We start from the raw sequence: 25,440 nt of genomic DNA, 5'->3' as shown, positions 1-25,440 counted from the left end.
ACAAACATAAAAATACAAACACTTCCATAAGATATAAACAAGGCACACATCATTACAGTCAAGCTGCTATTATAAAGTGAGTCAGGAAAAATGAATTAGATCTTGCCTATGACCAATTCTCCAGGAGGGTCCTCGATTGGTCAAAGTAAAGCAAAACACTCCTAAGAGCAATACAGCATTAAATAGCAGGATGTGCATTTAAAAAATAGGGCCATGTTTCTCAAGCTGCGCCAATTGCTTAATTAAGGCATTCCTTAAATTACTGAGGTCTGTCACATTCTCCCTGACTTCGGAACTTTATTTGGTGGCCTCGCCAAGCTTCTACATACCCCCTCTTCACAGCTGCTGTACGTACATCTGCCCCAGATGACACCACTTTATCTTCGGCTGGAGGTAATTAGATTCACAGCAGTCAGCCCCAACTTCTTTTTTAGGGAAGGAAATCAATCCAAGCCTTTCCTGCTTATATTCCTGTTGGGCTTGCAAAATCGTTTGCTCACCCCGTTTTTCTGCTGTCGTATCTTGTTTAGTTACTTACTGTGTCTGTGGAATGCTTCCCCCAGGGAGGTTCGCCTGGCACCTTCATTATGCACCTTTAGGTGCCAGGCAGAAACGTTCCTTTTTACCTAGGCCTTTGGTTGATTTGATTGACATCCTATGTCTTTTAAAATGTGGATTTTGGGGGGGAGGGGTTAATATGTTTTTATTTTGATTACATATTTTGTGGTCTTACATTTTGATTTTGTTCTGTGAACCGCCCTGAGGCCTCTCTGTATAGGACAGTATATAAATCATCATCATCATCATCTGCTTTTTCTGTGTTTGAGCACTAGATGCTCAAGGCCTATTCCTGGGGCCCTTCCACTTTTGTTCCTTCATCATGTTTATTTTGTGGAGTTCCTGTTTCATTTTACATGCCCTTTTAATCTATGAAAGTTCATCCCTTCTTTGGCTGCTGGTCTTAAACCCATTTCCAGGCTGCTATGAATAATCCAAGGATGTTGATAATCTCTAGTAAATCTCCCTCGCTAGAGAGTCTTTGTCCATGGCATTGAAGGAAGTGTCTTTTTGGAAGCACCACAAACTCCATCCCTGGTACTCATATCAGAATAAGTTACAGCCTTCTCTCACCACACACCTCATTTAATTTAAAAATTAGAGCCTATGGTAATATAATAATAATTTATTATTTATACATCGCCGATCTGGCTGGGTTTTCCCAGCCACTCTGGGTGGCTTCCAACAAAATATTAAAATACAATGGTCTGTTAAACATTAAAAGCTTCCCTAAACAGGGCTGCCTTCAGATGTCTTCTAAAAGCAGTGCCAGGTGAGGGCATTCTCTCTGGCAGCCCCTAAGCTGTAGCACTCCCTGTCCACAGAGGTGTGCCTGGCACCTTCATTATACAGCTTCTGGTGAATACTGAAGACACACCTCTTTATCCTGGCCTTTGACACCTGAGATGTAAATTTTTAGGAGGCACCTAATTTCTGTGCTTGTCAGTTGTTTTAAACTGCTTTAATACTGTATTTAAATGTTGCAACCCACCCTGGGACCTTAGAGTGAAGGGCAGATAATTATGAATAATAATAGCAATAATCATGCTATTTTTTTAAATATTAGGTTATTTTTTAAAAAAAATATTCTTAAGCCAGCTGTGCACAGGCTTGGTGCAGCACCTTTTGCATGTCTGAGATAGATTATAAAGTATATTATCCTTTAACAATGTTCTTTATTTTTATGTTACCAGAGGCAGCGTTTAGAACATTCAAATGTGGGGTTAGATTATGAGCGCCAGTAAGAACACCCGCTACAATCGTTTCCCCAGTGGTACAACAAACTGTGCTGCTTCAGAAAACACTAACGGGGTAAGAGAATGCAACATGATTTTGGGGGGTGGGCCATTAGAGTCTTGGCTTTTGTTAGCTTACTCTCTGAATTTTTCAGGAAAATGGGCTGTGCCTCCCTTGACAGTCTGTGGTCGTATCCAGTCACTCTTGCTTTTACTAACCCTGGTTAACTGGTGCTTTCAGTCTACAGAGGACAGATTATGTGATGACGTGTTTCCTCTCTTTTTCCAGACCAGAATGGAGACAACTTTTGGGCCTGCTTTTTCTGCAGTGACTACCATCACCAAAGGTCAGTGTTGAGCAATCTCTAGTTATTATCACACTGCATTGAAGGGTTATGTCACATCCACAACACATGGCTTTCCCCAAAAGTGCTGGGAATTGTAGTTCTGGGAGGGGTGAACTACAGTTCCCAGGATTCTTTGTAGGGGAACCATGTGCTTGAAATGTATGGTGTGAAAGTGTTTCACTGGGTCATAGTGGACAAGGTCCTCTCCCACATATCCACATAATGCTCAGCCCCCACAGGGAAGAATATACTGGGAGAGGCACCCTCTCCCCAACAACCCACACCAAAGCCATTTAGAAATTAAAACATTTGCACTGACACCTCAGCCGCCCTGAGCCCGGTTTTTGACTGGGGAGGGCGGGGTATAAATAAAAATTTATTATTATTATTTATTATTGAAATCAGACCAGTGCAGTTTCTTTAGGGCTGGTGTTATATGATCCACTGTACAGTGTTCCTGACAGCAGTCTAGCCTCTGCATTCTGGATTCTGCAGTAGCTGTGGTTTCCATACTGTTTTCAATGGTAATCCTATGTAGAACACACTGCAATAGTCTGTCGTAGCTCGTGGAGTTGATGGAAGCAGCCAGATTTATTTATCGCCAATGAATTGCAGTAGGCAAACACCACAACAGTGTGTGCCCGGTGGCATAGGAAGGGGGCTGCAGTGGGTGCGGAACGCCCCGGGTATCATAACTGAGGGGTGTGACCATGGGGCCTGGCCCGAGCCACACATCTCTCCTGGGAAGTGACGCAGTGGCTCAGGCACCTGCAGGCTCCATGCTGCCCGAAATGGCAACGTGGGGCTTGCAGACTCCGTGGAGGTTCCGCACAGCGTGCTTTGCCCTGGCTTGCCCCGCCCCATGGGCAGCTTGCCCCACTCCTGGGTGCAGGGCATTTGCGCTGCCCCGGGTGCCCAAGCAGCTAGCTACACTGCTGTGTGTGCCGATCGCAGCTGTAGCAAGCTAAAGAAACCTTGCATAGGCGGAGCCAATTGAGAGCACCAGTTGGGAATGCTTAATAAATACACATACCATGTGTGGCTGTAATGCTAACAGCCGCTAAGAATAGGAGCATTCATCTTCAACTGTTTTTTGAGTTTGCGGGGTTAAAGGTTTATGGAGGGGAATTGGAAGCTCTTGTTCCTTTTTGTTCTCTTTTTCTTTTATGTGTGTGGTTGGGGGAGTGCTATTCCCCCCCCCCCAAGAGCTGCTTCATTGGGAAATTGATCTATGGATAGATTATAGAGCAGCCTTTGCCAGTCCAGCTGGGGGGGAAGGCAGCAGGTTGGCGAAGGCTCTTCTAGAGACATCTGATCTGGTGTATAGAAGTTGCAGAATGTCTCAGGTGCCTGTTCTGCTTCTTCTTTTAGCGGACGGGAGTAGTACATTCAAACAGCATCGCCGGACACCCTCCTCTTCCAGCACGCTCACCTATTCCCCTCGCGACGAGGATGATGGCATGGTACGTTCTTTGGCATGAAGGGTCACTTGCAGCTGGGAGAGGAATGGGGTTAGTGCTGTGGGAGGTGGATTTGCCAAGCTGCTATCATGGACTCTGCAGTTCCCACACTTATGTTTTCAAGTCCCAGTTTCTGGTTGCCTGCTTTTGTTCCCTTCACTTCAACACCACTGGAAGGTGCCCCTCTGCACATCAGTTCTATGCTGTGTGAAACGGAATGTAGGTACATAAGCACGACACTGTGATCCATTGGATTGTGCCACCCACAGACCTCCTAATTGTGTTCATGTCTGTCTGCTTCCATGGACCTTGACTGGGGGGGCTTCCATGGTAGGGAATGTATTTGCAGCTGTCAGGGTGCAGACCTCGCCTGTGCTGTTATGGTTTCTTACCTGGAGTTTTCCAACAAATACATGTCTGCTGACTGGCTTCGGACTATGGTCTCAGCCTAGCATACTTCACAGGGCTGCTGGAAGAATAAATGAGAGTAGATGGCTTCGGCCAGACATCAGTTGTGTAATGCAGAGCAATATGTTAAGTATTCTCATGTGTTGTGTACACACATAGAGTGCCCACTTAGGCTTGCACGGTCACAATGTTGCAGTAACAGTAGAAACCACAAGACCTGCACCCCCCCAAAAATCAAGCTGTAGGCCTAGCATCCCTCCAGATTGGATTGCTGAAACATGAAGCTTCCCTTTGTCTGGAAATGTCAATTGGTGTGAAAAGCTGCTGTTGTCTGGGGTGTGGTGGTTTGAATACTTTACCTTAGTGTTCCATCAGCACTGGTTATCTCTTCGTTTCTGGACCATGTTTAAGGTGTTGCTTCTTACCTTTGTGCTGACATCTGACATTTCTTCCTCTGTTGTGCCCTTTTCTACTGCCTCCAACCCCTCATATATATGGATATTTGCTTTGCAGATTTGTGTAGCTGTTTCCGTTTTTATTTTGATGTAGACAGGATTTTATCATGACCTAATCTGATTTTGGGCATTGTATGTCACTCCGGTTTCTGTTGGAGAAGCATGGGGTTTGAAATCCTTTACATTAAACAATAATTCCCATCAGTGCTCTACATATTGAACCACTGTATCATAGAGGCACTGTGGGCCGAGCATCCCTGTGCTGTGACTGTCTCAGTTTCCATCTGCGATAACTATTGCGATGGCTACTAGCCTGCTATATTTATTTTAAGGCATTTATATACCACCCTTCATAATATCTGTCCCAAGGCTATTTATGCTGCACTTAAAACAATATACAGTACTATGCACTGGTGGAATTAAAATCAATAAAGAAGTAACACACTTAAATAGCCATTAAAACCATAGAGAGAAAAGCAAAGCTTAAAAGACAGCTTCTTTCCAATGTTAAAAGTACAAACCTTTGAAAACATCTTCCCCGACAGCCTAAAAGTTAGCATGGTGTATCTTAGGTGGGTCCCCATGAGTAAGTGAGTTTCATAATCAGGGTGCCCTGTATGAGAAAGCCCACCCCTTTGTGGCCACCCACTTGACCTCTGATGAAAATCTGCTGCTTTCAGTGGCGGCTTGTGGCTTCAGCTACTGGACTGCGATATCGCCATGAGCGGTCTCAAGCCACTTTTCGCTCCCCCCCCCAACTAATGCAGCGGCAAGGTAGGGAAGCTGGGGTGAGTCCCCCCACCTCAATTCGGCTGGTCCCCTCGAGACCCCACTCTTGAGGTTTGGGCAGGGTTAGTATGGGAAGAGGTAGCCCTTTTATGCTACCTGGTAGTATGAATTTCATTTTGTTTAAGTTACAGTCATCAATCAGGGTGGCTTTTTGGTCAAATATTAACATATAATAACTAATAAACAAAAACTAAAAACAGCAATTTTCTTAAAGCAGCTTAAAAGTAATAGATGAATCAACAAAAGCTAAATGCCCAGGAAAATGACAAAGTCTTGGCTGCGTGATGGAAAGAGATTTGAGAGGGTGCTTGGGGAGTCTCTCTGGGGAGAGTGTTACAAAGCCGAGGCATCACCCTTGAAAAGGCCCTTTCTCTTAAAAAGGCACGCATCATACTTCAGCCAGCCGCCCTCCAAATGTTTTAGAATTTAACTCCCATCAGCCCCAGCCAGCATGACCAGTGGCCAGGAATGATGGAAGCTGTACCCAAAACATCTGGAGGTGCCAGGCTGGGAAAGGCTTCAGACAGCAGGCGAACCCAGAGGCGGGTCTCTGGAGATGGACTCCTAAATACAGACAGGCACATAACTGGAGACAGACGAGCCTTTCGGTACCCTGGTCTCAAGCCATGGAGGGATTTAAAGATCAAGGCTATCACTTTGAATCGAGCCTAGCAATGGAACAGGAACCCAGAGCAGTTTCCAAAGCGTGGGCAGCATTTCCTCCAAAGGCCTCCTGAAAAATATTTGTTTCGCCAGGCGCTTTGGGAGAAGCTAATTCAATTCAGTGTTGGTCATGTGTTCTGCATTTTATGGTTGTTGTATTTTTATGCGATGGCGACTTATACGTATGCCTGTAAATAAAAATAGAGTAATACAATAATTGTATTATTGTAATAACCTGCAGTTTTATAAGAGTACATATTTAAAGCAGATGAATAAATGAGCAAATTAAGTTAATTTGGATATGCAGAAGATATTAAAGAATAAATTTAAGGGACTGCAGAAAGAGGGGGAAGGAAGTCAAGTTTTGAAATGTTAAAATGATTGTAAAATTAGTGAGATGTATAAACCTGAAAAGCAAAAACTTAAAATAAAATAAAATAAAAAAGAGTAATGACTGGTTCCTTTTAGCAGAGTTCAATCCCCGATGGCATCTCTAGATAGGGCTGGGAAAGACTGCCAGTCAGTATAGGTAACACTGACTAGGTGGACTCGCTATAAAGCAGCTTCCTGTGTTTATTCTATTTGGATTTTCTGTAGTCACACTTGGCTCTTTGGCTTTTAATCATTGCCATTTAACTGCCAAATAAGTTCAAATGCCAGTGTCTTCTGAAACCCCCAAAGCAACCCACCCAGCCCCCCTACTCAAGAGATCCTCTGTGGTGCTGCTTTGAGGAATGCTGTGGTAGAAATCTGAGGGGCGTGTGGTTCCACTGGCAGAACATCCCTTCCTGAGCCAGTCCCAGAAAGCTTGCAGCCAGGACGAGCCTGGCGATTGGTGGGCTCTCTGCCCAGCTGGCTCTCCCGCCAAACAGGAAAGCCACAAAGCAGAACCCGGACTGAATTGAATAGGAGGAAGTCTCCAACCAGCTACGCAAAGAAATTTGGCAGAAGTGAAAGAGGCAGCCTAACAACAAGTGCTCTTAGGAACAGCAGCACCCATGAGAGAAGCATGTTACCCTTTGGGTAAAGGATCCTAGCCGGGAACTGGCGCTTCTGGAAGGAAGCCCAGCCAAGCACCCAGAAGTTCCATGCCAGGAAGGTGAGCCGATACGCAGAAACATCAAATATTGAGACAGAAGTAGGCACTTATAAATTCCAGGAGCTGTTTCACACTTGTCTGAGGTTTGTCTAGCTTGAGCTTGCAGTTTAACATTTCTTTTGAAAGAAGCAGGTTTTCTGCAAGTCATTAAGCTTGCATAAAATGAAAAAGAGATGATTTACACAGGGCAGGAGTGTGTATATGTATTTTCAGGTGAGGTATTAAAAGAAACAGCTGTACAGACTAAATAAAATCTGTTCTGTCTCCTCCTGCCTTTGCCCCATTTCTGAGGCCCAAATTCACCCAGATAGCACTAAATTTTAAGTAGCTGCAGGGTTTTTATTCTTGCTCCTAAAATGTGAACAACTTGCAGTTGTTACAAAAATGGTGCTGTAGGGTTCCTTCTGTTCACTTGGAGCATTAATTGGCATTCTGCAGACCATCTTTTCCTACCAGAATCAGAGGAACCACCCATTGAAAAAGAAGCTCAGTTTCAGTTCAGCACAAGATATGTGGATTTTGCAGAAAAGCCACAAAAATTCAGCTTCCTGCAAATCTCGGTTTTGGAGTGGAGATGAGACCCTTGAAAAAGGCAGTTGCTGAGCCCTTTATGATTGCTTGAAAAACTGCGGCAATACCTGGTGAAATCTGAGGAGGCAGAGAAGTGAGAAAATATTTGCAGTGTCTAGAAGATGCTGACCCTCCCTGTGAATGGTGGAAGCAGAATAAATTTGCTGCATAGTAAAAAAATGCAGAATAGAATGCAAAAACAAGAGAGATGCAGGCTTGCTTAATTTCCATAACTTAGAAAGGTTTCAGAATCCAGCTTTGATTGGCATAGAACGTTGATATGAATTTAGCCCAAAGAACACACAACCCTTGCTTACATGTGTAAGCAAGAGCTTTCTGGGATCTCCCACAGTGCCCAAACCCCAGACCAACTGCTAAGCATGGCAGAGCCCTGCTCTGTGTTTTGTCACATGTGACTCTAAATTGCTGTCCTTTCTCTCTCTCTCTCTGCAGCCACCAATCAGCACTCCACGCCGGTCTGACTCTGCCATCTCCATCCGCTCGTTGCATTCAGAGTCCAACATGTCCCTGCGCTCAACTTTCTCTCTCCATGAGGAAGAGGAAGAGCCAGTAGGTATTTGGGGAGTTGGTGGTGGTGGTGGTGGTGAGAGTTTTCCATAAAAAGATGCAGAGGAAAGAGCCCAAGGGCTTTTATAAACTGCCAAATAGTGGAAAGGCATGTAATGTGGCAGCGATGACCCAAGTACAGTAATTAGTGGCCAAGGGAGATAAATAGCAATGCTGTGTAAATGTATCAGGTGATTGGTGACTGAAGCAAGGTTGGTTAGCCTGCTTCCAGCTCAACCTATGAAATGCAAATCTCTACCACAGCCTTGCTGCAGGAAGAGTTTTCCCAAGATCCAGACTTTGGACCTGTATGGAGTTCAGAACTGTGACCATGCTGTAAAAATTATTCACACACAAAAATGCACAAACCAGATCCAGGACCTTTGTAATACCTTAATTGCATTTTAACCCATTTATCTCTTGTTGGCTGTAGTCACAAGCAGCAAAAGGTTTGTTTAGATGTGCAAATGGAAACCTTTAGTCCTATTTTCAGGTGGATTTAAACTAGTGGTTCCCAAAGGGGGTGATACCACCCCTTTGGGGGTGGGAGTGGTAACGGGATTAACTAGGGGGCACTAAGGGCTGCAGGGAGCAGTGCTAGAGGTATGAATGCTGGTATTGGAAAGCTGGTATTACTGGAGTAAGTTAATTTTGTTGAATTATATAAGCTAATGGGATTTTGAATAAATGTGCAATTAGTTGTTACAGTTTTGAATTTTATTGTGTTTCTGTCTTTAGTGGGCTGTGCAAACCACTGTTCTGAAAAATGCTTTTAATAGGGTAGAGTAGGGGGCACTGTGGATGGGTTTATGCAGTCAAGGGGCTCGTGGCCTGAAAAGGTTTGGAAAGCACTGATTTAAACCCTTTGCAAAGCCTAACCCTGGACTTAGTTTTCTGTTTGCTAATTGTTCTTGGCTCATGTGCTCTGCAACATCACCACTTGTACTACGGAAGGTTGCTGAATCTGAACAAAAAGGGTGAAAACTTTCCTTGTTTACCTTTGTTTTCTGGTTGTTCTCCCTGCACAGGAGCCGCTGGTGTTTGCTGAGCAGCCCTCAGTGAAGCTCTGCTGCCAGCTGTGTTGCAGTGTGTTTAAAGATCCAGTAATCACGACCTGTGGGGTAAGGACAGGAACCAGGCTGCAGTTTCAGCTGCACAGAAGAAGAATACGTTTTTTTTAAAAAAGCTACAAATGCTAGGAATCCTTTTCCTCCTCCCCCCCCCCCCCGGTCCCCAGAGACCGATAAATAATGACTTCTCTTAAGAGAACAGATTTATAGCGATGGAGAGGAAGAGGAAAATGGTCACCTTTTTCAGTCTGGAATGTTATTGTCTCACGAGTGATGAAAATCATTTTTAAAACGCTAGCATGTTGTAACTTTGTTGCTTTACACATATTTCATGTTGTACAATTATGTTGAGTTTTTGCATATTTAGTCTCACCGGCTTTTTTCTTTCCAATTTATTTGTTTATTAAAAAAAATGTTTGTATACCGCTGGATCATTAAAAAAAAATCAAAGTGGTTTACACTTTGAAAAGTGGTTTGCACAATGAAAATAGAAAAAAAAAATACTATAAAGCCATTTAAAAAGTTAAAAACTGGCATCAGCCGTCGTGGAAGGATATATTCTTAATTGTCTGCATAGCCTTTGGTAGAAAAGGTTTCAGCTGGCACAGAAGGTGCCTTCTGGATATCTATTGGCAGAAAGTTACACAGGACTCGGCCACTAAATGACACTATGAAGGCTCAGTTTCTTGGTTGAACCTTTTTAAAACAACAATAACCCTGTGTTGTGTTACAGGAAGACAGCAAGTATATAGCTTTTTTAAAAAAGGGGGGAAAAGAAAGGTGGGCTGATAGCTGGCATTTGAGGAGTTGGAGATCAGGTGTCTGTCAGCAGAACCTCATTACCTCAAGGAAGATGACTCAGCCATTACCAGCCTTTCTAGCTTAGTGGAATATCCATATTTTGAAAATCCTGCCTGCAATCCTGGAGAGCCACTGCCAGTGTGAATAGACAATTCTGGGCTAGGCGGACCCAAAGGTCTGACTCAGATATTAAGGCAACTTCCTGTGCTCCAAGGACTAGATGGAGATTTTGCCTGATCTGGAAAAGTAATTCTTAATGGTCATGCGCTCTCTTTCTTCGCAGCACACTTTTTGCAGAAGATGTGCCTTAACCTCTGGTAAGTGCTCAAAGACATTCTCTTGCAACATTCTCAGCTGTCTTTTCAGGGATGGGGGTGCGCGGATGTGTGTTTCTTCCTCTTTTGCTTTCCTCTGAAAAATGCAACTTGTGCTTGTATGTCTGCAGCTATCTTCACCCCTCCGAGAATTCTGTGCCTCCCCTAAAACGCAAATGGTCTGGTCCTGCTTTGCTGATAGATTGTCCTGCTACCTCTCTTTGAAAAGTAGCTTCTCAATTTCATCAGAGCCCCAGAGCTGGTGCTGGGCCACTAGGCTCCAGTCCATCTTATGCTTTAAAAAAAGGGGGGGTTATGGGAGAAGAAAACATCTGTCAAAGATGCATAACCAACCATTATTTGCTGATGCTCTACTGATGCTGTTAATCATATTTTAATGAGTACAGTGGAATCTCGGTTTATGAGCACAATTGGTTCCGGAAGTCTGTTCATAAACTGAAGCGTTCATAAACTGAAGCGAACTTTCCCCTTGAAAGGAATGGAAAGTGGATTAATCTGTTCCAGACGGTCCGCGGAGTACTTAAACTGAAGCGTTCATAAACTGAAGTGAACTTTCCCCTTGAAAGTAATGGAAAGTGGATTAATCTGTTCCAGACGGGTCCGCGGAGTACTCAACCTGAAGTGTACTTAACCCGAAGCATGGGTGTAATTGGTTCCGGAAGTCTGTTCATAAACTGAAGCGTTCATAAACTGAAGCAAACTTTCCCATTGAAAGTAATGGAAAGTGAATTAATCCGTTCCAGATGGGTCTGCGGCGTTCATAAACCGAAAATTCATAAACCGAGGTGTTCATAAACCGAGGTTCCACTGTATTTATGGGTTGATTTTATTGTATTTTGTTTGTTACTTGATATCCTTAATGAAAGTGTTGGTTATAAATATTTCAGTAAATAAGCAAAATCAACCAGCTCTTATACAGTCAAACCTCGGAACTCGAACGTAATCCGTTCCAGAAGACTGTTTGACTTCCGAGGCGTGGTTTCCGATTGGTTGCGAGAGCTTCTTGCACTCAAGCGGAAGCCACGTCAGACGTTTGAGTTCTGAGGAACGTTCGAAAACCGGAACACTTACTTCCAGGTTTTTTGGCATTCGGGAACTGATATGTTAAGCAATGGAGCCATTCAAATTCCGAGGTTTGACTGCATACTGAAAGATTGCAAGGCACAAACAATCTGCCTGTGTGGTTGCAGTTCTGCATCTCTGATCGCCTCTCCTCTCTCTTGCCCAGCTGAGAGCTTTGTAGTGGCTGTTTGTGAATCTACTTAAAGAACACAAACCACTGGTCTCTGTGACCGCTTCTGATTTGTTTTTTTGTTTGTTTTTTAAAAAAATGAGCTGCAGAAATCCCCAATGCAGAACAGAGAGCAAACAACTCCCCCTGAACAACTCAAAATCCAGCAAGTAATCAGGGCTGCTCTGAACAACACTGAAATGTGTAAAACTAATCCCAGCTATTCACTGAAAGGAGATGAACTCTGCTTCCATTGTTATCATAATTATTATTGTCATTGCATTCTCCATTACCAAAATGCCCATCTTCACAGACCCAGGTGGCGCTGTGGTTAAACCACTGAGCCTAGGGCTTGCTGATCAGAAGGTCGGCAGTTCGAATCCCTGTGACGGGGTGAGCTCCTGTTGCTTGGTCCCAGCTCCTGCCAACCTAGCAGTTCGAAAGCACGTCAAAATGCAAGTAGATAAATAGGAACCGCTACAGCGGGAAGGTAAACGGCGTTTCCATGTGCTGCTCTGGTTTGCCAGAAGCGGCTTTGTCATGCTGGCCACATGACCTGGAAGCTATACGCTGGCTCCCTCGGCCAATAATGCGAGATGAGCGCGCAACCCCAGAGTCGGTCACGACTGGACCTAATGGTCAGGGGTCCCTTTACCTTTACCTTTATGGTGGGTGTGCATGCACCCTACTGCTGCAGGGCTGGGCAAGTTTCTCCTGCTTAGCAACCATTTCCCCATGTGCAGTGTTGTACCCTTCCTCAATAGGAGCAAATGGGAATCACTCGCCTTTGTTTTAAGATGGTTTTGTTTAGCTCCATCAGTGAACATGGCACTTGTTGCAGATTAGGGAAAAAGCAGGTCCCTACCCCAAGGAGCTTACAGCCCCAGTTTTGACAATAATGTGACATCCGGTGAATGCCAGCTTTCTTGTGCAACAGGGTTTCATGTTCTCCACCCCCCACCCCCCGAAAGGTTGGTGACACCCAGTGTGGTGTCTGAACTGACCAATCCTTACATGACGTTGTTGGGGCATCTGTGTGTTTCCCTGCAGAGAAGTGCCCGGTGGACAACGCCAAACTGACTGTTGTGGTCAACAACATTGCTGTTGCTGAGCAAATTGGGGAGCTCTTCATCCACTGCAAGTACGGCTGCCGGCCCGCTGCGAGTGGCAAGCCTCCTGCCTTCGAGGTGGACCCTCATGGGTGCCCCTTCACCATTAAACTGAGTGCCAGAAAGTAAGTCCATGTGGAAACTTTTTCCCAAGGAAAACCTCTGCTTTCTAACTTGTTCCCCATAGGTTAAGGGGAGTTGTAGGGGTTATGCCTTCATTTTTATGGTGGGTGACCATCTGAACACCATCAGTTCTTCTACTGTGAAGTGGGTATTTTGTGGTGTCTACACCACAACTTCTTAGATTTCCGGCTGTAAACCTGACCCCGAAAGGCTGGGGAAGGCTCCTTCATAGCCTGCACTAGAGCAGGGGTAGCCAATGCGGTGCCCTGGAGAAGTTGTATGACAACTCCCATCATCCCTGACCATTAGCCATGGTGGCTGAAACTGATGGGAGTTGTGGTCCAAAACATCTGCAGGATGCTGCATCGGTTGCCGCTGAACTAGAGGACGAACAGTGTCATGGGAGAGCTTGAAAGGGCCCATTACCTTGCTGCACTGCTAGGGGGTGCTGTTTTGCAGGCATCTCAGTTGGTAAGGAACAGAGCAGCCTTCGTCAACCTGGTGCCTTCCAGATGTTTTGGATTCGGAATGGCCATAGCTCAGTGGTAGAGTGTCTGCCTTGCAAGCAGAAGGTCCCAAGTTCAATCCCCGGCATCTCCAGGTAGGGTTGGGAGAGCCTACTGCCTGAAATCCTGGAGAGCTGCTGCCAGTCAGTGTAGACAATACTGAGCTAGATGAACCCAATGGTCTCACTGTATAAGGCAGCTTCCTATTACAACTCCCATCAGCCCCAGCATTATTTTGCTACACTGGGACAGCTAAGACAGAGGGGGTTAGGCTTAGTTTACCCATATGGTCTCTTTCAGATAAACAAAAAGTTACTAAATTTCAGAACCTTCCTTGATCTTTCCAAATGACAAGATTTCCCCCCCTCCCCCCGCCGCCGTGTTCTAGTATATCTTTAAAAAGGGCTACATGAGGAAGTTGCCCCTGGTGCAATGCCTGGAATGTGCCCCATATTCCAGCCCCCTTTCACTCATGAGAGTAGCTCAGGGGCAGAGGATTGCTTTCCTCCTGCTTGTTTGCTAATAATGCTCCATCTTCTTCATTCAGGGACCATGAAAGCAGCTGTGATTACAGGCCGGTTCGCTGCCCCAACAACCCCAGCTGCCCGCCACTTCTCAAGATGAACCTGGAAGCACACCTCAAGGAGTGTGAGCACATCAAGTGCCCCCATTCCAAATATGGGTAAGCAGAGGGGCACAATCCTGAAGATTTAAACAGGGATCTGCTTCGAACACCTTTTATTCTCCTCTTCTTGTTGTTGTGATGATCTTTTGGGTATGTGGGAAGGATGTTTTGTTAAGTATGCTATTTGGACGATCACTTTCCAAGTTTTAAAAGTGGTGGTTTCGATTTTGATTCTTACAAAATTTAATTATATAAGCCGCTTTGGGGCTGTTCCTTTATAAAATGACTCATGAATGACGACAACAACAATGCTAATGCCAAAGATCAATCCTCAACTCTACCCCATAATGCATTGCTGGCTGAGCCCCCATACTGCTCAACTCCATCCTTCCCCAGCCTGGTGCCCTGCAGATGTTTTGGCCCACAACTCTCATCGGCCCCATCCGGGATGCAGTCCAAAACATCTAGAGGACCACTAGGGTGGTGAAGGCCACTATAACTACAGTGGTACCTCGACTTACGAACGTCTCGACAAATGAATTTTTTCGACTTGCGAGTGGGGCAAATGGCCGCACACTTACGAATTTCTCGACATCCGAATGGAAACCGCGGTGGTTTTAGATAGGGTTTTTTTCGACTTACGAATTTTTAGATGGTGTTGCTTCGACTTACGAATTTTTCCGTTTCCAATGCATTCCTATGGGAAATCGTGTTTCCAATGGCGCTTTTTGACTTACGAATTTTCCGACCTATGAAGGTGCCTTCGGAACGGATTCAATTCATAAGTCGAGGCACCACTGAACTCCTTTCCTTTAGGTCAGAGGTCAGGAACCTCAGGCCTAGCAGCTGAATGCAACCCTGGGGGCCTTTCTCTAGCTGGTAATTGGTACCCCCCCCCCAAGGCAGTGCCCATCAATTCTCTCTCTGCACTCTCCTCAAGTGCCTTTGCCTGCCAGGAATGTGTCTTTGAATTGTGTTAATGGCTCTTGCTTGTCTGGATGGAGAGGTGTATGTGAGTCAGTGCAGAAACCTCTGACTTTTGCATGGTTGGAATGGAGCCTACATATAAAGGTAGTAGCCCATTCACTTTTGTTCTGCTCACTTGTTACCTCTGGCTCTGCTCACCACCAGCATGTGACCTGCCACCTCCCAATGGTTGCTTTCGGCAGGGGAAATGCAGCCCTCAGGCTAAAAGAAGTCCCTCCATCCCTGCTCTAGGTGTACATTCATAGGAAACCAAGACACATACGAGACCCATTTGGAAATGTGCAAGTTTGAGGGCCTGAAGGAGTTCCTCCAGCAGACAGATGATCGCTTCCACGAGATGCAGGTGGCCATGGCACAGAAGGACCAGGAAATTGCTTTCCTGCGCTCCATGCTGGGCAAGCTCTCGGAGAAGATCGACCAGCTGGAGAAGAACCTGGAGCTGAAGTTTGGTAGGTTCCCCCTCTGATGTGGTGGAGGGAGTTGAGAGAAGCTTTGGGAGGGCATGGGCCAAATCTTCAAAGAATGCCACTAGGCAGCCCTGAAGAGCAGGACTCTCTTTTTAAGAGGATTGTCATATCAAAAAGGTCTTTGGAACTTTTCAGTTTAGAGAAAAGACAAGTAAGACATGACAGAAGTTTGTAAAATTATGCACTGCATGGAGAAAGTGGATAGAGGAAAGTTTTTCTTTCTCACAGCACTAGAATTTGTTGGCATCCAATGAACCCAAATGTTGGATGCTTCAGGATAGAAAAAAAAAGTTCTTCACACAGCACATAGTTAAAACTATGGAACTCGCTCCTATTGGAGGCAGTGGTGGCTTTAAAAGAGGATTATGCAAATTCATGGAGGAGGAGACTACCAGTGGCTACTAGCCACAATGGCTGTGATGTGGCTCCATGACCAGAGCCATTATGCTTCTGAATGCTAGTTGCTGGAAGCTGCAGGAGGGACGAGTGCTCTTACGCTCAGGTCCTACTTGAGGGCTTCCTTCCCATAGGCACCTGGTTCAGTATAATATTTATGACCAATAGGACTTAAAAGGACGGGGATTATGAAGTTGGGGTGGCCTGTACAGTTGTAAATATCAAGCAAAGTTTTAATACATGTGTGTGTTCACGCACACACCCACACACCTACACCTGAATTTACTTTTAGAAATGACAAGCTCTTTTCTCCCAATTTGGTCACTCTTTAGATGTCCTGGACGAGAACCAGAGCAAGCTGAGTGAGGACCTGATGGAGTTCCGGAGAGACGCTTCCATGCTGAACGTGAGCATTGCTACTTGTAATGCAGAGTCTCCAAGCCCAGAGTGCCCCTTGGGCATAGAGGCAGAGCAACCCCATGCAGTTCTGCCTCCCGCCTGGGTCAGAAGAGGGAGGTGGGGAGCTCTATGGACCTGCTTCTGCCCTCCTGGGGCTCTCAGAGTGGCTGTTGGAGGCAGAGCAAAGTGGCATCCCTCCAGCTGATGCAGCTTGTGTCTGCATCTTGGGCGATCTGAGCTTTGAGCACCTCTGGTGCACTGAGACAAAACAAGATGCTCTTCCCTTCCCTTCAGGTTGATTGTTAGTTGCACAGGTTTATTTTCTGTCTCCCTTCCCAACTTCAACAAGACCCTCCCCTGCTCTGTTTGAGACATAGGATGAAGTTTGGAAGAACCCTGTGCCCCTTGGGGGAATGGGAGTCCTAGTAATGACATTTTTAAAAAAATCAATGCAAAATGACAACAAAAATTACAAACATAAAATCCAAAAATAAAACAAACATACAAACTAAAAACCAAGCAGAACAGACAAAAACCAAAAGAAAAAAGGGAAAAAACCTACAAAGAAAACCATTATAATCTTTACATACATATACACATATTGACTTCCTTTCTCTATTTTGAGACCTTGAAATTTCTAATCATTCTGAGTTGTTGTGTCTACTGTGAATTACCTCTATTTTTACATCTTTCGGACCACTTTTCAATTTCTTGAACCCTGCAAAGCTTCATTTGTGACATACCAATATGATATGAACAATGCTTTTTCATATATTCTTTAACGATTCTTTAACGATGACAAATTGTTGATGGTCCATAAGGCCAGCTAAAGTTTGTCAACTCCAAATGTATCATCTTGCTATCTTACCATTGGATGGCCTCACCCCTCGAGAGTGATGGCTTCCCAGACATTTCTGCTCTCATGTGATTATGGCTGCTCTGGCCCTAACCTGCCTTAACTTGCTCTTTTAGGATGAGCTGTCCCACATCAATGCCCGGCTGAACATGGGAATCCTGGGCTGTGAGTACCCTGTTCTTTCTCTCCCCAAGCACTGGCAGAATTTCTTTGTTTCTGGATTTTGAGGTTTTTCGTTGGTTGGTTGGTTGGTTTGCTTGCTTGCTTGCTTGGTTCCAAACTCTGCAGATGCCCTGAGAACCGCCTCCCATTAAATAAGGGCAAAGGTAGGTTGCAAATGCAAGGACATATTAGTAGGTTTAATTGGACCATCTTAGATCAGAGTAAGATTATGCCAGGCTTCCAGTTTTACAAATGTTTTCCAGGGAGGCCTGGAAATGGAGCAAAACCTCAGGCTTATGGTGGAGCAGTTTGGACAAACACTGGTTGTCCATATGCAACCATACACTAGCTTTAAAGAAGACCAAAGGAGACACAATATTTGGTTTCCACTGAAGCAATAGTTGCATGTCGATAGTGCAACAGTCATTGTTATAAGAGGGCTGCTGGGCGGGATAGACCCACAATGGTCTGATCTTGCAGCCCTCTTCTTATGTAGGAATAGCTTCTCAGCACCCTCCTCGAATAGCAGTTCAGGGGGTTCTGCCTTTTGAAAGCAATGGCAGTGTAACTAGCTTCAGGTGTGTAAGTCAGTGCTTCCTAAGAGGACATTGATCTTTGGCAGGGGTCCTGCTTTCATGCTGCTGGTATTGCCTTCTTCCTCTCCCCGTACAGCATACGACCCTCAGCAGATCTTCAAGTGCAAAGGCACTTTCGTTGGTCACCAGGGCCCTGTCTGGTGCCTGTGCGTCTACTCTATAGGGGACTTGCTCTTCAGCGGCTCTTCAGACAAGACGATTAAGGTAAGAGCTGTTTGTTTCTGAGCCTGCATTGAAGCCACAAGGAACCTTCAGTCTGCAAGGTTGAGGCAGTCTCAGTGGGGTGTTTTTTTTTTTGTTAATTGCATGTTGCTATTCCTCGGGTGGTCATTTGCAACAAGCTGTGGAACTAAGGAACTGAGCACCTCCTTTGTTTATGAGGAGCAGGCAAAAGACTGAACACTGAAGTAACCATTAACATTACAGTGGTACCTCGGTTTAAGAACAGCCCAACATATTCAGTTTATGAACTCTGCAAAACCGGAAGTAGTGTCCCGAACTTTACCTCTGTCTAAGAACGGAATCCGAATGGTGGAAGGACACCGGTGGCCAGAGGCCTCATTAGGGAAAGCGTGCCTCGGTTTAAGAATGGTTTCGGTTTAAGAATGGACTTCCGGAACGGATTAAGTTCGTAAACCGAGGTACCTCTGTATAGTAAACAGATGAAAATTATTTCCCCCCCTGAAAATTATTACTCCTCCAGTCCTCCACAGTGCCAAGCAGACATAAAGCACTTGTTTCCATTAAAAGAGCTGAGAAAAAGATAGGATACTGCAGGTCTCTAGTCAGCCATGCCATTTTAACAGGGTACACCAGGGGTCAGCAAACATTTTCAGCAGGGGGCTAGTCCACTGTCCCTCAGACTTTTTTGGGGGTGGACGGACTATATTTTGGAAAAAATAAAGTAAAATAAAGCAAATTCCTATGCCCCACAAATAACCCAGAGATGCATTTTAAATAAAAGGACACATTCTACTCATGTAAAAACACGCTGATTCCCGGACCATCCGCGGGCCGGATTTAGAAGGCGATTGGGCTCAGATCTGGCCCCCGGGCCTTAGTTTGCCTACCCAAGGGGTACACATTTAGATCCAAGCAAGGACTTGGAAGGGAGGGTTGAGCACTTCTCAGAGCAGCTATGTGCTATAATCCTCTCCTTCTGGAATTACTTCTCAGTGGAAGTGCATTTGCAAAGCCTTCTGAGTATGAACCAAGGAAGGGCATGACAACAAAACCACCCATTTCTTCTGCCCTGCCCATGGGCTCCCTGCTCCCTGCCAAATATCTGTCACAGTGAGAACTGCTAGGGATTGCATTTCTCTTGTTTCTGGCTCCCTGGGAAAACCTGCCTATTCACTGACTTTCCTGGAATGGCTTATCTTGGCCTGAAAGTTGGGAAAGCAGGTGCTCAGATGACAGGCAACCTGCTTCCTGCCTTCCCAGCTGTGGCATATCGGCTGACTTCCTGCCCTGGTTCCTGGTTGCTCTGGAGCCCAGTCATGTGACTCCCCCCTTCTGTTTCCTGTTAGGTGTGGGATACCTGTACCACATACAAGTGCCAAAAAACCTTGGAAGGCCACGATGGGATAGTCTTGGCTCTCTGCATCCAAGGGTGAGTCAGAGCGGCCACCCTTTCTTTTCTGCGGCTGCTTGTGTGCTGAATCCAAATAGGAAAATATTGGGTTTGAGAACGACTCCTGATTTCAAATAAGTTTTACAAGTGCTCTCATAACATGGCATTTGCTGCTGCTTCAGTTATTCAGTTGGGTGAACTGAGCTTCAAGTGGTAACTCTGGAAATTTCCTTCAGGCAAATCCATCTCCCTTTGTTCACGGCTGTGTAGATTAAAATTCTCCTAGAAAAACTGAATTCTGTATGAATTGTGCCAAAAGAGCCGCATTACACATTTTTTGTTACTTTCCATAATTCTGGTTTTGCTATTTGGGAGGCGGAAAGAAGGGTGTTCATAAGCTCGGCTGGGCAGCTCCAACCCCTGATCTCTGGAAATCCTCATCATTCCCTCTCTCACTTCTGAGGCTTCAGCAGCCACTTTCCTGCATCTTTTCACAGCCATGAGTGCTAGAAAGGTGCTTATTTTTTTATTATGAAAGTTAAGCTTCTCTGGAAGATAAAATTTCCACCTGATCATTTGCATTGGGCATTTTATTCTGTGCTCGAGGATCCCATGCCTCTTAGCATAGGCTTGCCAATAACATCATCTAAGTTAGTAGTCCACAAGATTTTACAGACTTACCTACCCACACTTGCCTATATCAATCACATCACTAGCAGCCTGAAGATAACAAACAGCCCTCTGTCTCTCTTGAGCAAACCTCCTCTGCCTGATTGCTTGGAAGTGGTTCTTGCTCACCACAAGCACCCAGGCCAAACCAGCTGTGCTTTCTCTTCTTCGGAGGGTTGTCTTAGCGCTCCCTGAAGGTCTTTGTTTCTTTTTCCACCCAGGAATAAGCTGTACAGTGGCTCTGCTGACTGCACCATCATTGTAAGTATCCACGCCTGGGAAGGGCCTGGCTCTTGCTTTATTGAGGGTGGAGAGGGAGTCTGTGGGAAAAGCTCTTCCTCTCTGTGCTGTGGAGAGCATGGCCAGGAACAATTTTACATGTCCTGCCTTTTTGTAATCTTTGCAGGTCTGGGATATTCAAACCTTGCAGAAAGTTAACACTATCCGGGCCCATGACAACCCTGTCTGCACGCTGGTCTCCTCACACAACATGCTTTTCAGTGGCTCCCTAAAAGCCATCAAGGTACCATTTAGGATTGGGTCCTCCAGCCAAAGAAGGCGCCGAGACCATCCCTCCTCCTTTTTCCCTTCCTGGCTTCCAGGCTACCTTTCCTCAACCCTCACCCTCCACTTCTCAATTCTGACTTCTTTTTTAAAATCTCTCTTCACTGTTGCCGATTCCTCCTCCAGTTACCCCATTCCCTCATCTAGCAGGCTGTACTAATTTCCCTTGCCCCATTCGACTTTACCACTCACGAAACCTGTGGCTGAGCAACAGAGAGATTCCCACTTCTCATGTATTATTATACACTTAACAGTCGTACCTTGGATCCCGAATGGCTTAGTTGCCGAACATTTCAGCTCTCGAAAGATTGATAACCAGAAGTGAGTATTCTGATTTTCAAACTTCTTTTGGAACCCGAACGTCCAACGAAGCTTCCGCAGCTTCCAATTGGCTGTAGGAGCTTCCTGCAGCCAATCAGAAGCCACACTTTGGTTTCTGAACATTTTGGAAGTCGGAAGGACTTCCGGAATGGAATCCGTTTGACTTCCAAGGTACGACTGTGTATCCCACACTTCTGCTAAGGAGCTAAGAGAGATGTACATGGTTTTCTCTCACCACCCTTTATCCCCACAGAAACCCTGTGAGGTAGATTTGACTGAAGGATGGTGACCCAAGGCCATTCTGTGAACTCTCAGTCCCTTTCTTCTTGCTTTCTTTGTCTCTCTCTCACACACAAGAGAGAGCGCTATTTGCAGTGTAACTAGAGCTATTTGCAGTGTGGTTCGCTTATGAGATGCTATGCTGTAGCTTGTAGATGTGGTGGGAGGGTGGGCAGATGAACGGATAAAAACCAACCTGCTCAAAGGTACGATTCTGCCTGTCCTTCTGGTCTCCAGGTCTGGGACATCGTGGGCACTGAGCTGAAGCTGAAGAAGGAGCTGACGGGCCTTAACCACTGGGTCCGTGCACTGGTGGCATCCCAGAATCACCTCTACAGTGGCTCCTACCAAACGATCAAGGTATGTGCACTCCCAGATTCCACACCCACCCATCCCATTCCCCCCAATATGCGCATAATTGTCTGCTGCCATTTTTCTTTTCAACCCAGGCACATCAATCCTCCCTCCCATCTTTTTCTACCCTAGATCTGGGACATTCGGAACTTGGAGTGTGTACATGTCCTGCAGACGTCGGGTGGGAGCGTCTACTCTATCGCTGTCACAAACCACCACATTGTCTGCGGCACCTATGAGAATCTCATTCACGTAAGGGTGGCGAAGGCTTGGAGTCAGGGGTTTTGCATTCTACACAGGTGGGTGGTGGGACACTGTGGCCTCGTCCATCCCTTTGTGGTGCTTGGAAAGCCAACACTGGCGGAACGAAAGCTCTGGCAGCGGGGGAGCTTTGCTGTGCCCATGCAGGTTTGGAAGGTAATCCTAGGTCCTCGCTTCCTCCCGATTCCAGGTGTGGGACATTGAGTCCAAAGAGCAGGTGCGTACCCTGACGGGACACGTGGGCACCGTGTATGCCCTGGCAGTCATCTCCACGCCAGACCAAACCAAAGTCTTCAGCGCTTCCTATGACCGGTCATTGCGGGTATGTGAGGCGCTGCTAGCTGGGGCAGAGGGATGTGCTTTGGGGAGGAAATGGGAGGCTGGCTATTATTATTATTATTATTATTGGTAACATTTGAATAGTGAGGGGAGTGGGTTGATCAGGTTAAGCCAGCATTTTTCAAAACTGCCATTGAGGGGTGGAAGAGTGGGAGAGGCAGTATGGCTATGGGTGTCCAAGCAGCGTCTCCATGGCATGATTGGCAATAGGGAAATCCCAGCCCTTTCACCAGGGTCACAACAGAGAGATAACTCCTTCTCGCAGCACGTAGTTAAACTATGGCACTTGTTCCCACAGGAGGCAGTGATGGCCACAAACCTAGATGGCTTGAAAAGAGGGGTAGACAAATTCATGGAGTGTAAGGCTCTTAGCCAGGATGGCTATGCTCCGCCTCCACAGTTGGAGGCAGCAATGCTTCTGAATAGAGGAGAGCGCTCTTATGCTTGAATCCTGCTTGTGGGTTTACCACAGGTATCTGGTTGGCCACTGCGAGAACAGGATGCTGGACTAGATGGGCCACAGGCCTGATCCAGCAGGCTCTTCTTATGTCCGTACCCTGCAAATGTGCTTGCAGAGTAGTCTGTTTTGGTTCTCACGGCCTGAACTTAAGTGTGCTTCAAAAATCCTTGATACTGATAGGAGGGAGTGGGGTGGGAAAGCGCCTGATGGTGCTAGCCCGGAGCCTTTTTGAAGCACTTCATTCCTGATAATAGCTTGTGTTCTGTGCCCAGGTATGGAGCATGGATAACATGATCTGCACTCAGACTCTGCTACGCCACCAGGGCAGCGTCACAGCACTGGCTGTCTCTCGGGGTCGCCTGTTTTCTGGTGCTGTTGACAGCACGGTTAAGGTAGGTCGCCGATGTGTTCAGGGGTGTGCGCAGCGTTGAGCAGGAGGGAACAGCATCACGCCCCATTAGGCGGGCAGGTTGTTGAGCGGGTTTAGCTGTCGGAGCACTGCTACTCCCTGAACCCACCAGCACCTTCACACCAGAGTTCCTTATACTGCAGATATGCATGTGGCAGAAAAGGTGGTGTGGGTCCATGAATGTGAGCCAGTGGCCTGTTGCAGAGCACCTTCCTTCTAGCATAGGCAAATGTAGAAAGTTATTGGCCAGAGTGAGAGGCCTTTTTCTTTTTCTTATCTGATTGAGCAGGGAGGGGGGAAACTTGGATCAAGCTATTACGGGTGCCTATCTGTTTGCTGTGGTTTGCAGGGTAAAGAGCTTGGTGCAGCAGCAGTGTACTGCTGAATCCTGTCTCCCTGGAGTTCTGATAGTCTAGCACGGCTTCCACAACCATGTCTGTGCTGGCCTGTGGCTGAGAGGAGTTCTGCCCTAAAACATCTGGAAGAGACTAGATTAGAAGAGGCTGGTCTAGCATGCCTCTGCCCCATGCCCCATGAGTTGGGGTAGACTGCCTGGACCACCCAATCCCCAAGCAGTTTGTGCTCTTTTGCTCATTCCTCAGCACTAGCCCAACCAGATCATCTGTTTTGTTACTAAGGGAGTGTGTGTGAATTTTGCTAAGGGCCCAAGTCCTGGCTGTCCCTCTCCCTCTGTAATCTCGTAGGGCCCTCCCTCCTAGCACTTATCCATATGATGTGTACCTTTAAGGCAGCCTTTGTCAACCTGGTGCCCCCCAGATGCTTGGGACTACAACTCCCATCATCGCTGTGCTGACTGGGGCTCACGAGAGTTGTAGCCCAAAACGTCTGGAGGGAAGACTATTTAAGGGCAAGGTTTCTGCATCAGATTTCTCTTGAGTTGGCAACTTCATGGAAGCAGCACACTCCCATAGAGCAGCCTTCCATGAGTTGTTGCAGAGTCCCGGAATGGTTTATTCTCATAAGCTGGTGGCTTGGTCAACCTTCTGCCTACTTGGCAGTGCAAAAATTGTTGCAGTTGTCATGCATACGTTACGTCAGGGGCAGATGTGGCAGGTGAGATGGATGGGTCACAAGTCATGTGGACCTCACTGGTAGATCTGCTGGTTTGAACCCCTGTGGGGTCTCTCACCTTGTGGGGCAAGTATTGTCTGCACCTAACCTTGTGCAGATTGGCCCTCTCTTGCGCAGGCCCTACTGACTTTCCTTCCTGCTGCAGGTTTGGACATGCTAGTGGGTGCCACTGCCTGCTTGTGGACGGCAGACTACCAAATAATCCTCCGGCTCACACGTCCTGCTTCCTTGCGCTCTGACGCCCCTCCCACTGTGCGCGCCAGCCGTGAGCGAGCTTCACAGCCCACGTACCTCAGCACTGCCACCCCTGACGCAGCAGGCCCTGCCTCTAGCAGGGCTGTTTGGAGATAAAGCTCGCAAGACCACACCACAGCGGCACCGTTTCTGCTGGAACAAGTAGGGCACTGCAGCCTCAAGACAGCAGCGTTTGGGTGAAGTGGGATTAGATCGATGATCCAGGTGTGAGCACCCACAATGCAACTTTGCCAACAGCAGTGCCAGAGCCAAGGATTGGGGGTGACGCGGAGAAGACCCCCCCTCTCTTCTGGCGTTTAAAATGTATCTGCTAAAGCTCTTTCATTTGTGCCCACCGCCAATGATAAAGACCAGTTTTCCCCTCATGTAACCAGGTACGATTTTTATGTCTCAAAGATTCCCATTCCTCGCATCAGGTACCGCAAGGCCATCCATTCACAGCATCATGTCATAACGGCACCAAGCCCCCAATGGTTTAAAACAAAAACAGGGAGAGCCCACTGTTGTGTTTTTACTGACATTTTCTACTGTTTTTAAGATTGTGATATAGATTTGGATTATTTCTTCCTTGACAATAAAAATGGACCATTGTTTTAGGCCAGCATGAGTTATTGACCAGCTTGGAGCATCTTAGCAAAAGGAGCGTAACGTCTCTTTGATAGTTAACCTACCTTGCAGCCCCAGCTCATGATCAGACAAGCGATTTCAAAGTTTGCTAGCCCACCTACCTGCGGGTACTTCTGTTCCTACTAGCTAGTGAATTTGACAATTTTGTTTCCCCACTTTATTACACAAATATTGCAGAGAAATGGCAGAAGACTTGGATTTGCTTCTTTGAAGGTGTACATCATTGCCACCAGCTGTCAAAGGTGGAATGCTTTAATAATAGCCAAGGGAATGTGAACTTTCGCCCTTGTCAAGAAACACTTGTGTTGATGCAAGAGCTGAAATGAAACCTCTTTATCTCCGTATCTTTGCAGACTATGTGCTGCACCAGGGAGGATAGCTTTGGCCTTTATGCACTGTTCGTGAGCTTCTCAGAAGATCTAG

General features: G+C 46.3%; 1 protein-coding gene across 10 annotated transcripts in view; it reads left to right on the top strand.

Moving 5' to 3' along the window:
* TRAF7 (TNF receptor associated factor 7) overlaps positions 1 to 24,986 on the top strand; it is a 33,418-nt gene extending 8,432 nt beyond the window's left edge. For 8 of the 10 annotated variants that reach the window (XM_035131394.3, XM_035131395.3, XM_060282593.2 and 5 more), the window contains 20 exons: positions 1,752 to 1,869; positions 2,083 to 2,140; positions 3,512 to 3,603; positions 8,038 to 8,154; positions 9,180 to 9,272; positions 10,306 to 10,339; positions 12,639 to 12,822; positions 13,874 to 14,008; positions 15,170 to 15,387; positions 16,134 to 16,207; positions 17,173 to 17,221; positions 17,891 to 18,018; positions 19,344 to 19,426; positions 20,278 to 20,317; positions 20,463 to 20,579; positions 21,458 to 21,580; positions 21,707 to 21,826; positions 22,026 to 22,157; positions 22,907 to 23,026; positions 24,281 to 24,986. In XM_035131394.3, the coding sequence (XP_034987285.1) occupies positions 1,789 to 1,869; positions 2,083 to 2,140; positions 3,512 to 3,603; positions 8,038 to 8,154; positions 9,180 to 9,272; positions 10,306 to 10,339; positions 12,639 to 12,822; positions 13,874 to 14,008; positions 15,170 to 15,387; positions 16,134 to 16,207; positions 17,173 to 17,221; positions 17,891 to 18,018; positions 19,344 to 19,426; positions 20,278 to 20,317; positions 20,463 to 20,579; positions 21,458 to 21,580; positions 21,707 to 21,826; positions 22,026 to 22,157; positions 22,907 to 23,026; positions 24,281 to 24,295 (2,013 nt within the window). In that variant the 5' untranslated portion in view covers positions 1,752 to 1,788 and the 3' untranslated portion in view covers positions 24,296 to 24,986. Of the gene's footprint in view, positions 1 to 1,751; positions 1,870 to 2,082; positions 2,141 to 3,511; positions 3,604 to 6,846; positions 7,015 to 8,037; positions 8,155 to 9,179; positions 9,273 to 10,305; positions 10,340 to 12,638; positions 12,823 to 13,873; positions 14,009 to 15,169; positions 15,388 to 16,133; positions 16,208 to 17,172; positions 17,222 to 17,890; positions 18,019 to 19,343; positions 19,427 to 20,277; positions 20,318 to 20,462; positions 20,580 to 21,457; positions 21,581 to 21,706; positions 21,827 to 22,025; positions 22,158 to 22,906; positions 23,027 to 24,280 lie in introns of those variants that run through there. The other 2 variants (XM_035131399.3, XM_060282594.2) reach the window with 2 other exon arrangements.
* The last annotated feature ends 454 nt before the right edge of the window (positions 24,987 to 25,440 follow it).

This window comes from Zootoca vivipara, chromosome 13 (genome assembly GCF_965207765.1).
Source record: "Zootoca vivipara chromosome 13, rZooViv2.hap1.1, whole genome shotgun sequence".
NCBI lineage: Eukaryota > Metazoa > Chordata > Lepidosauria > Squamata > Lacertidae > Zootoca > Zootoca vivipara.
Note: the sequence above shows the minus strand (reverse complement) of the source record. Positions and strands in the feature narration are given on the sequence as shown.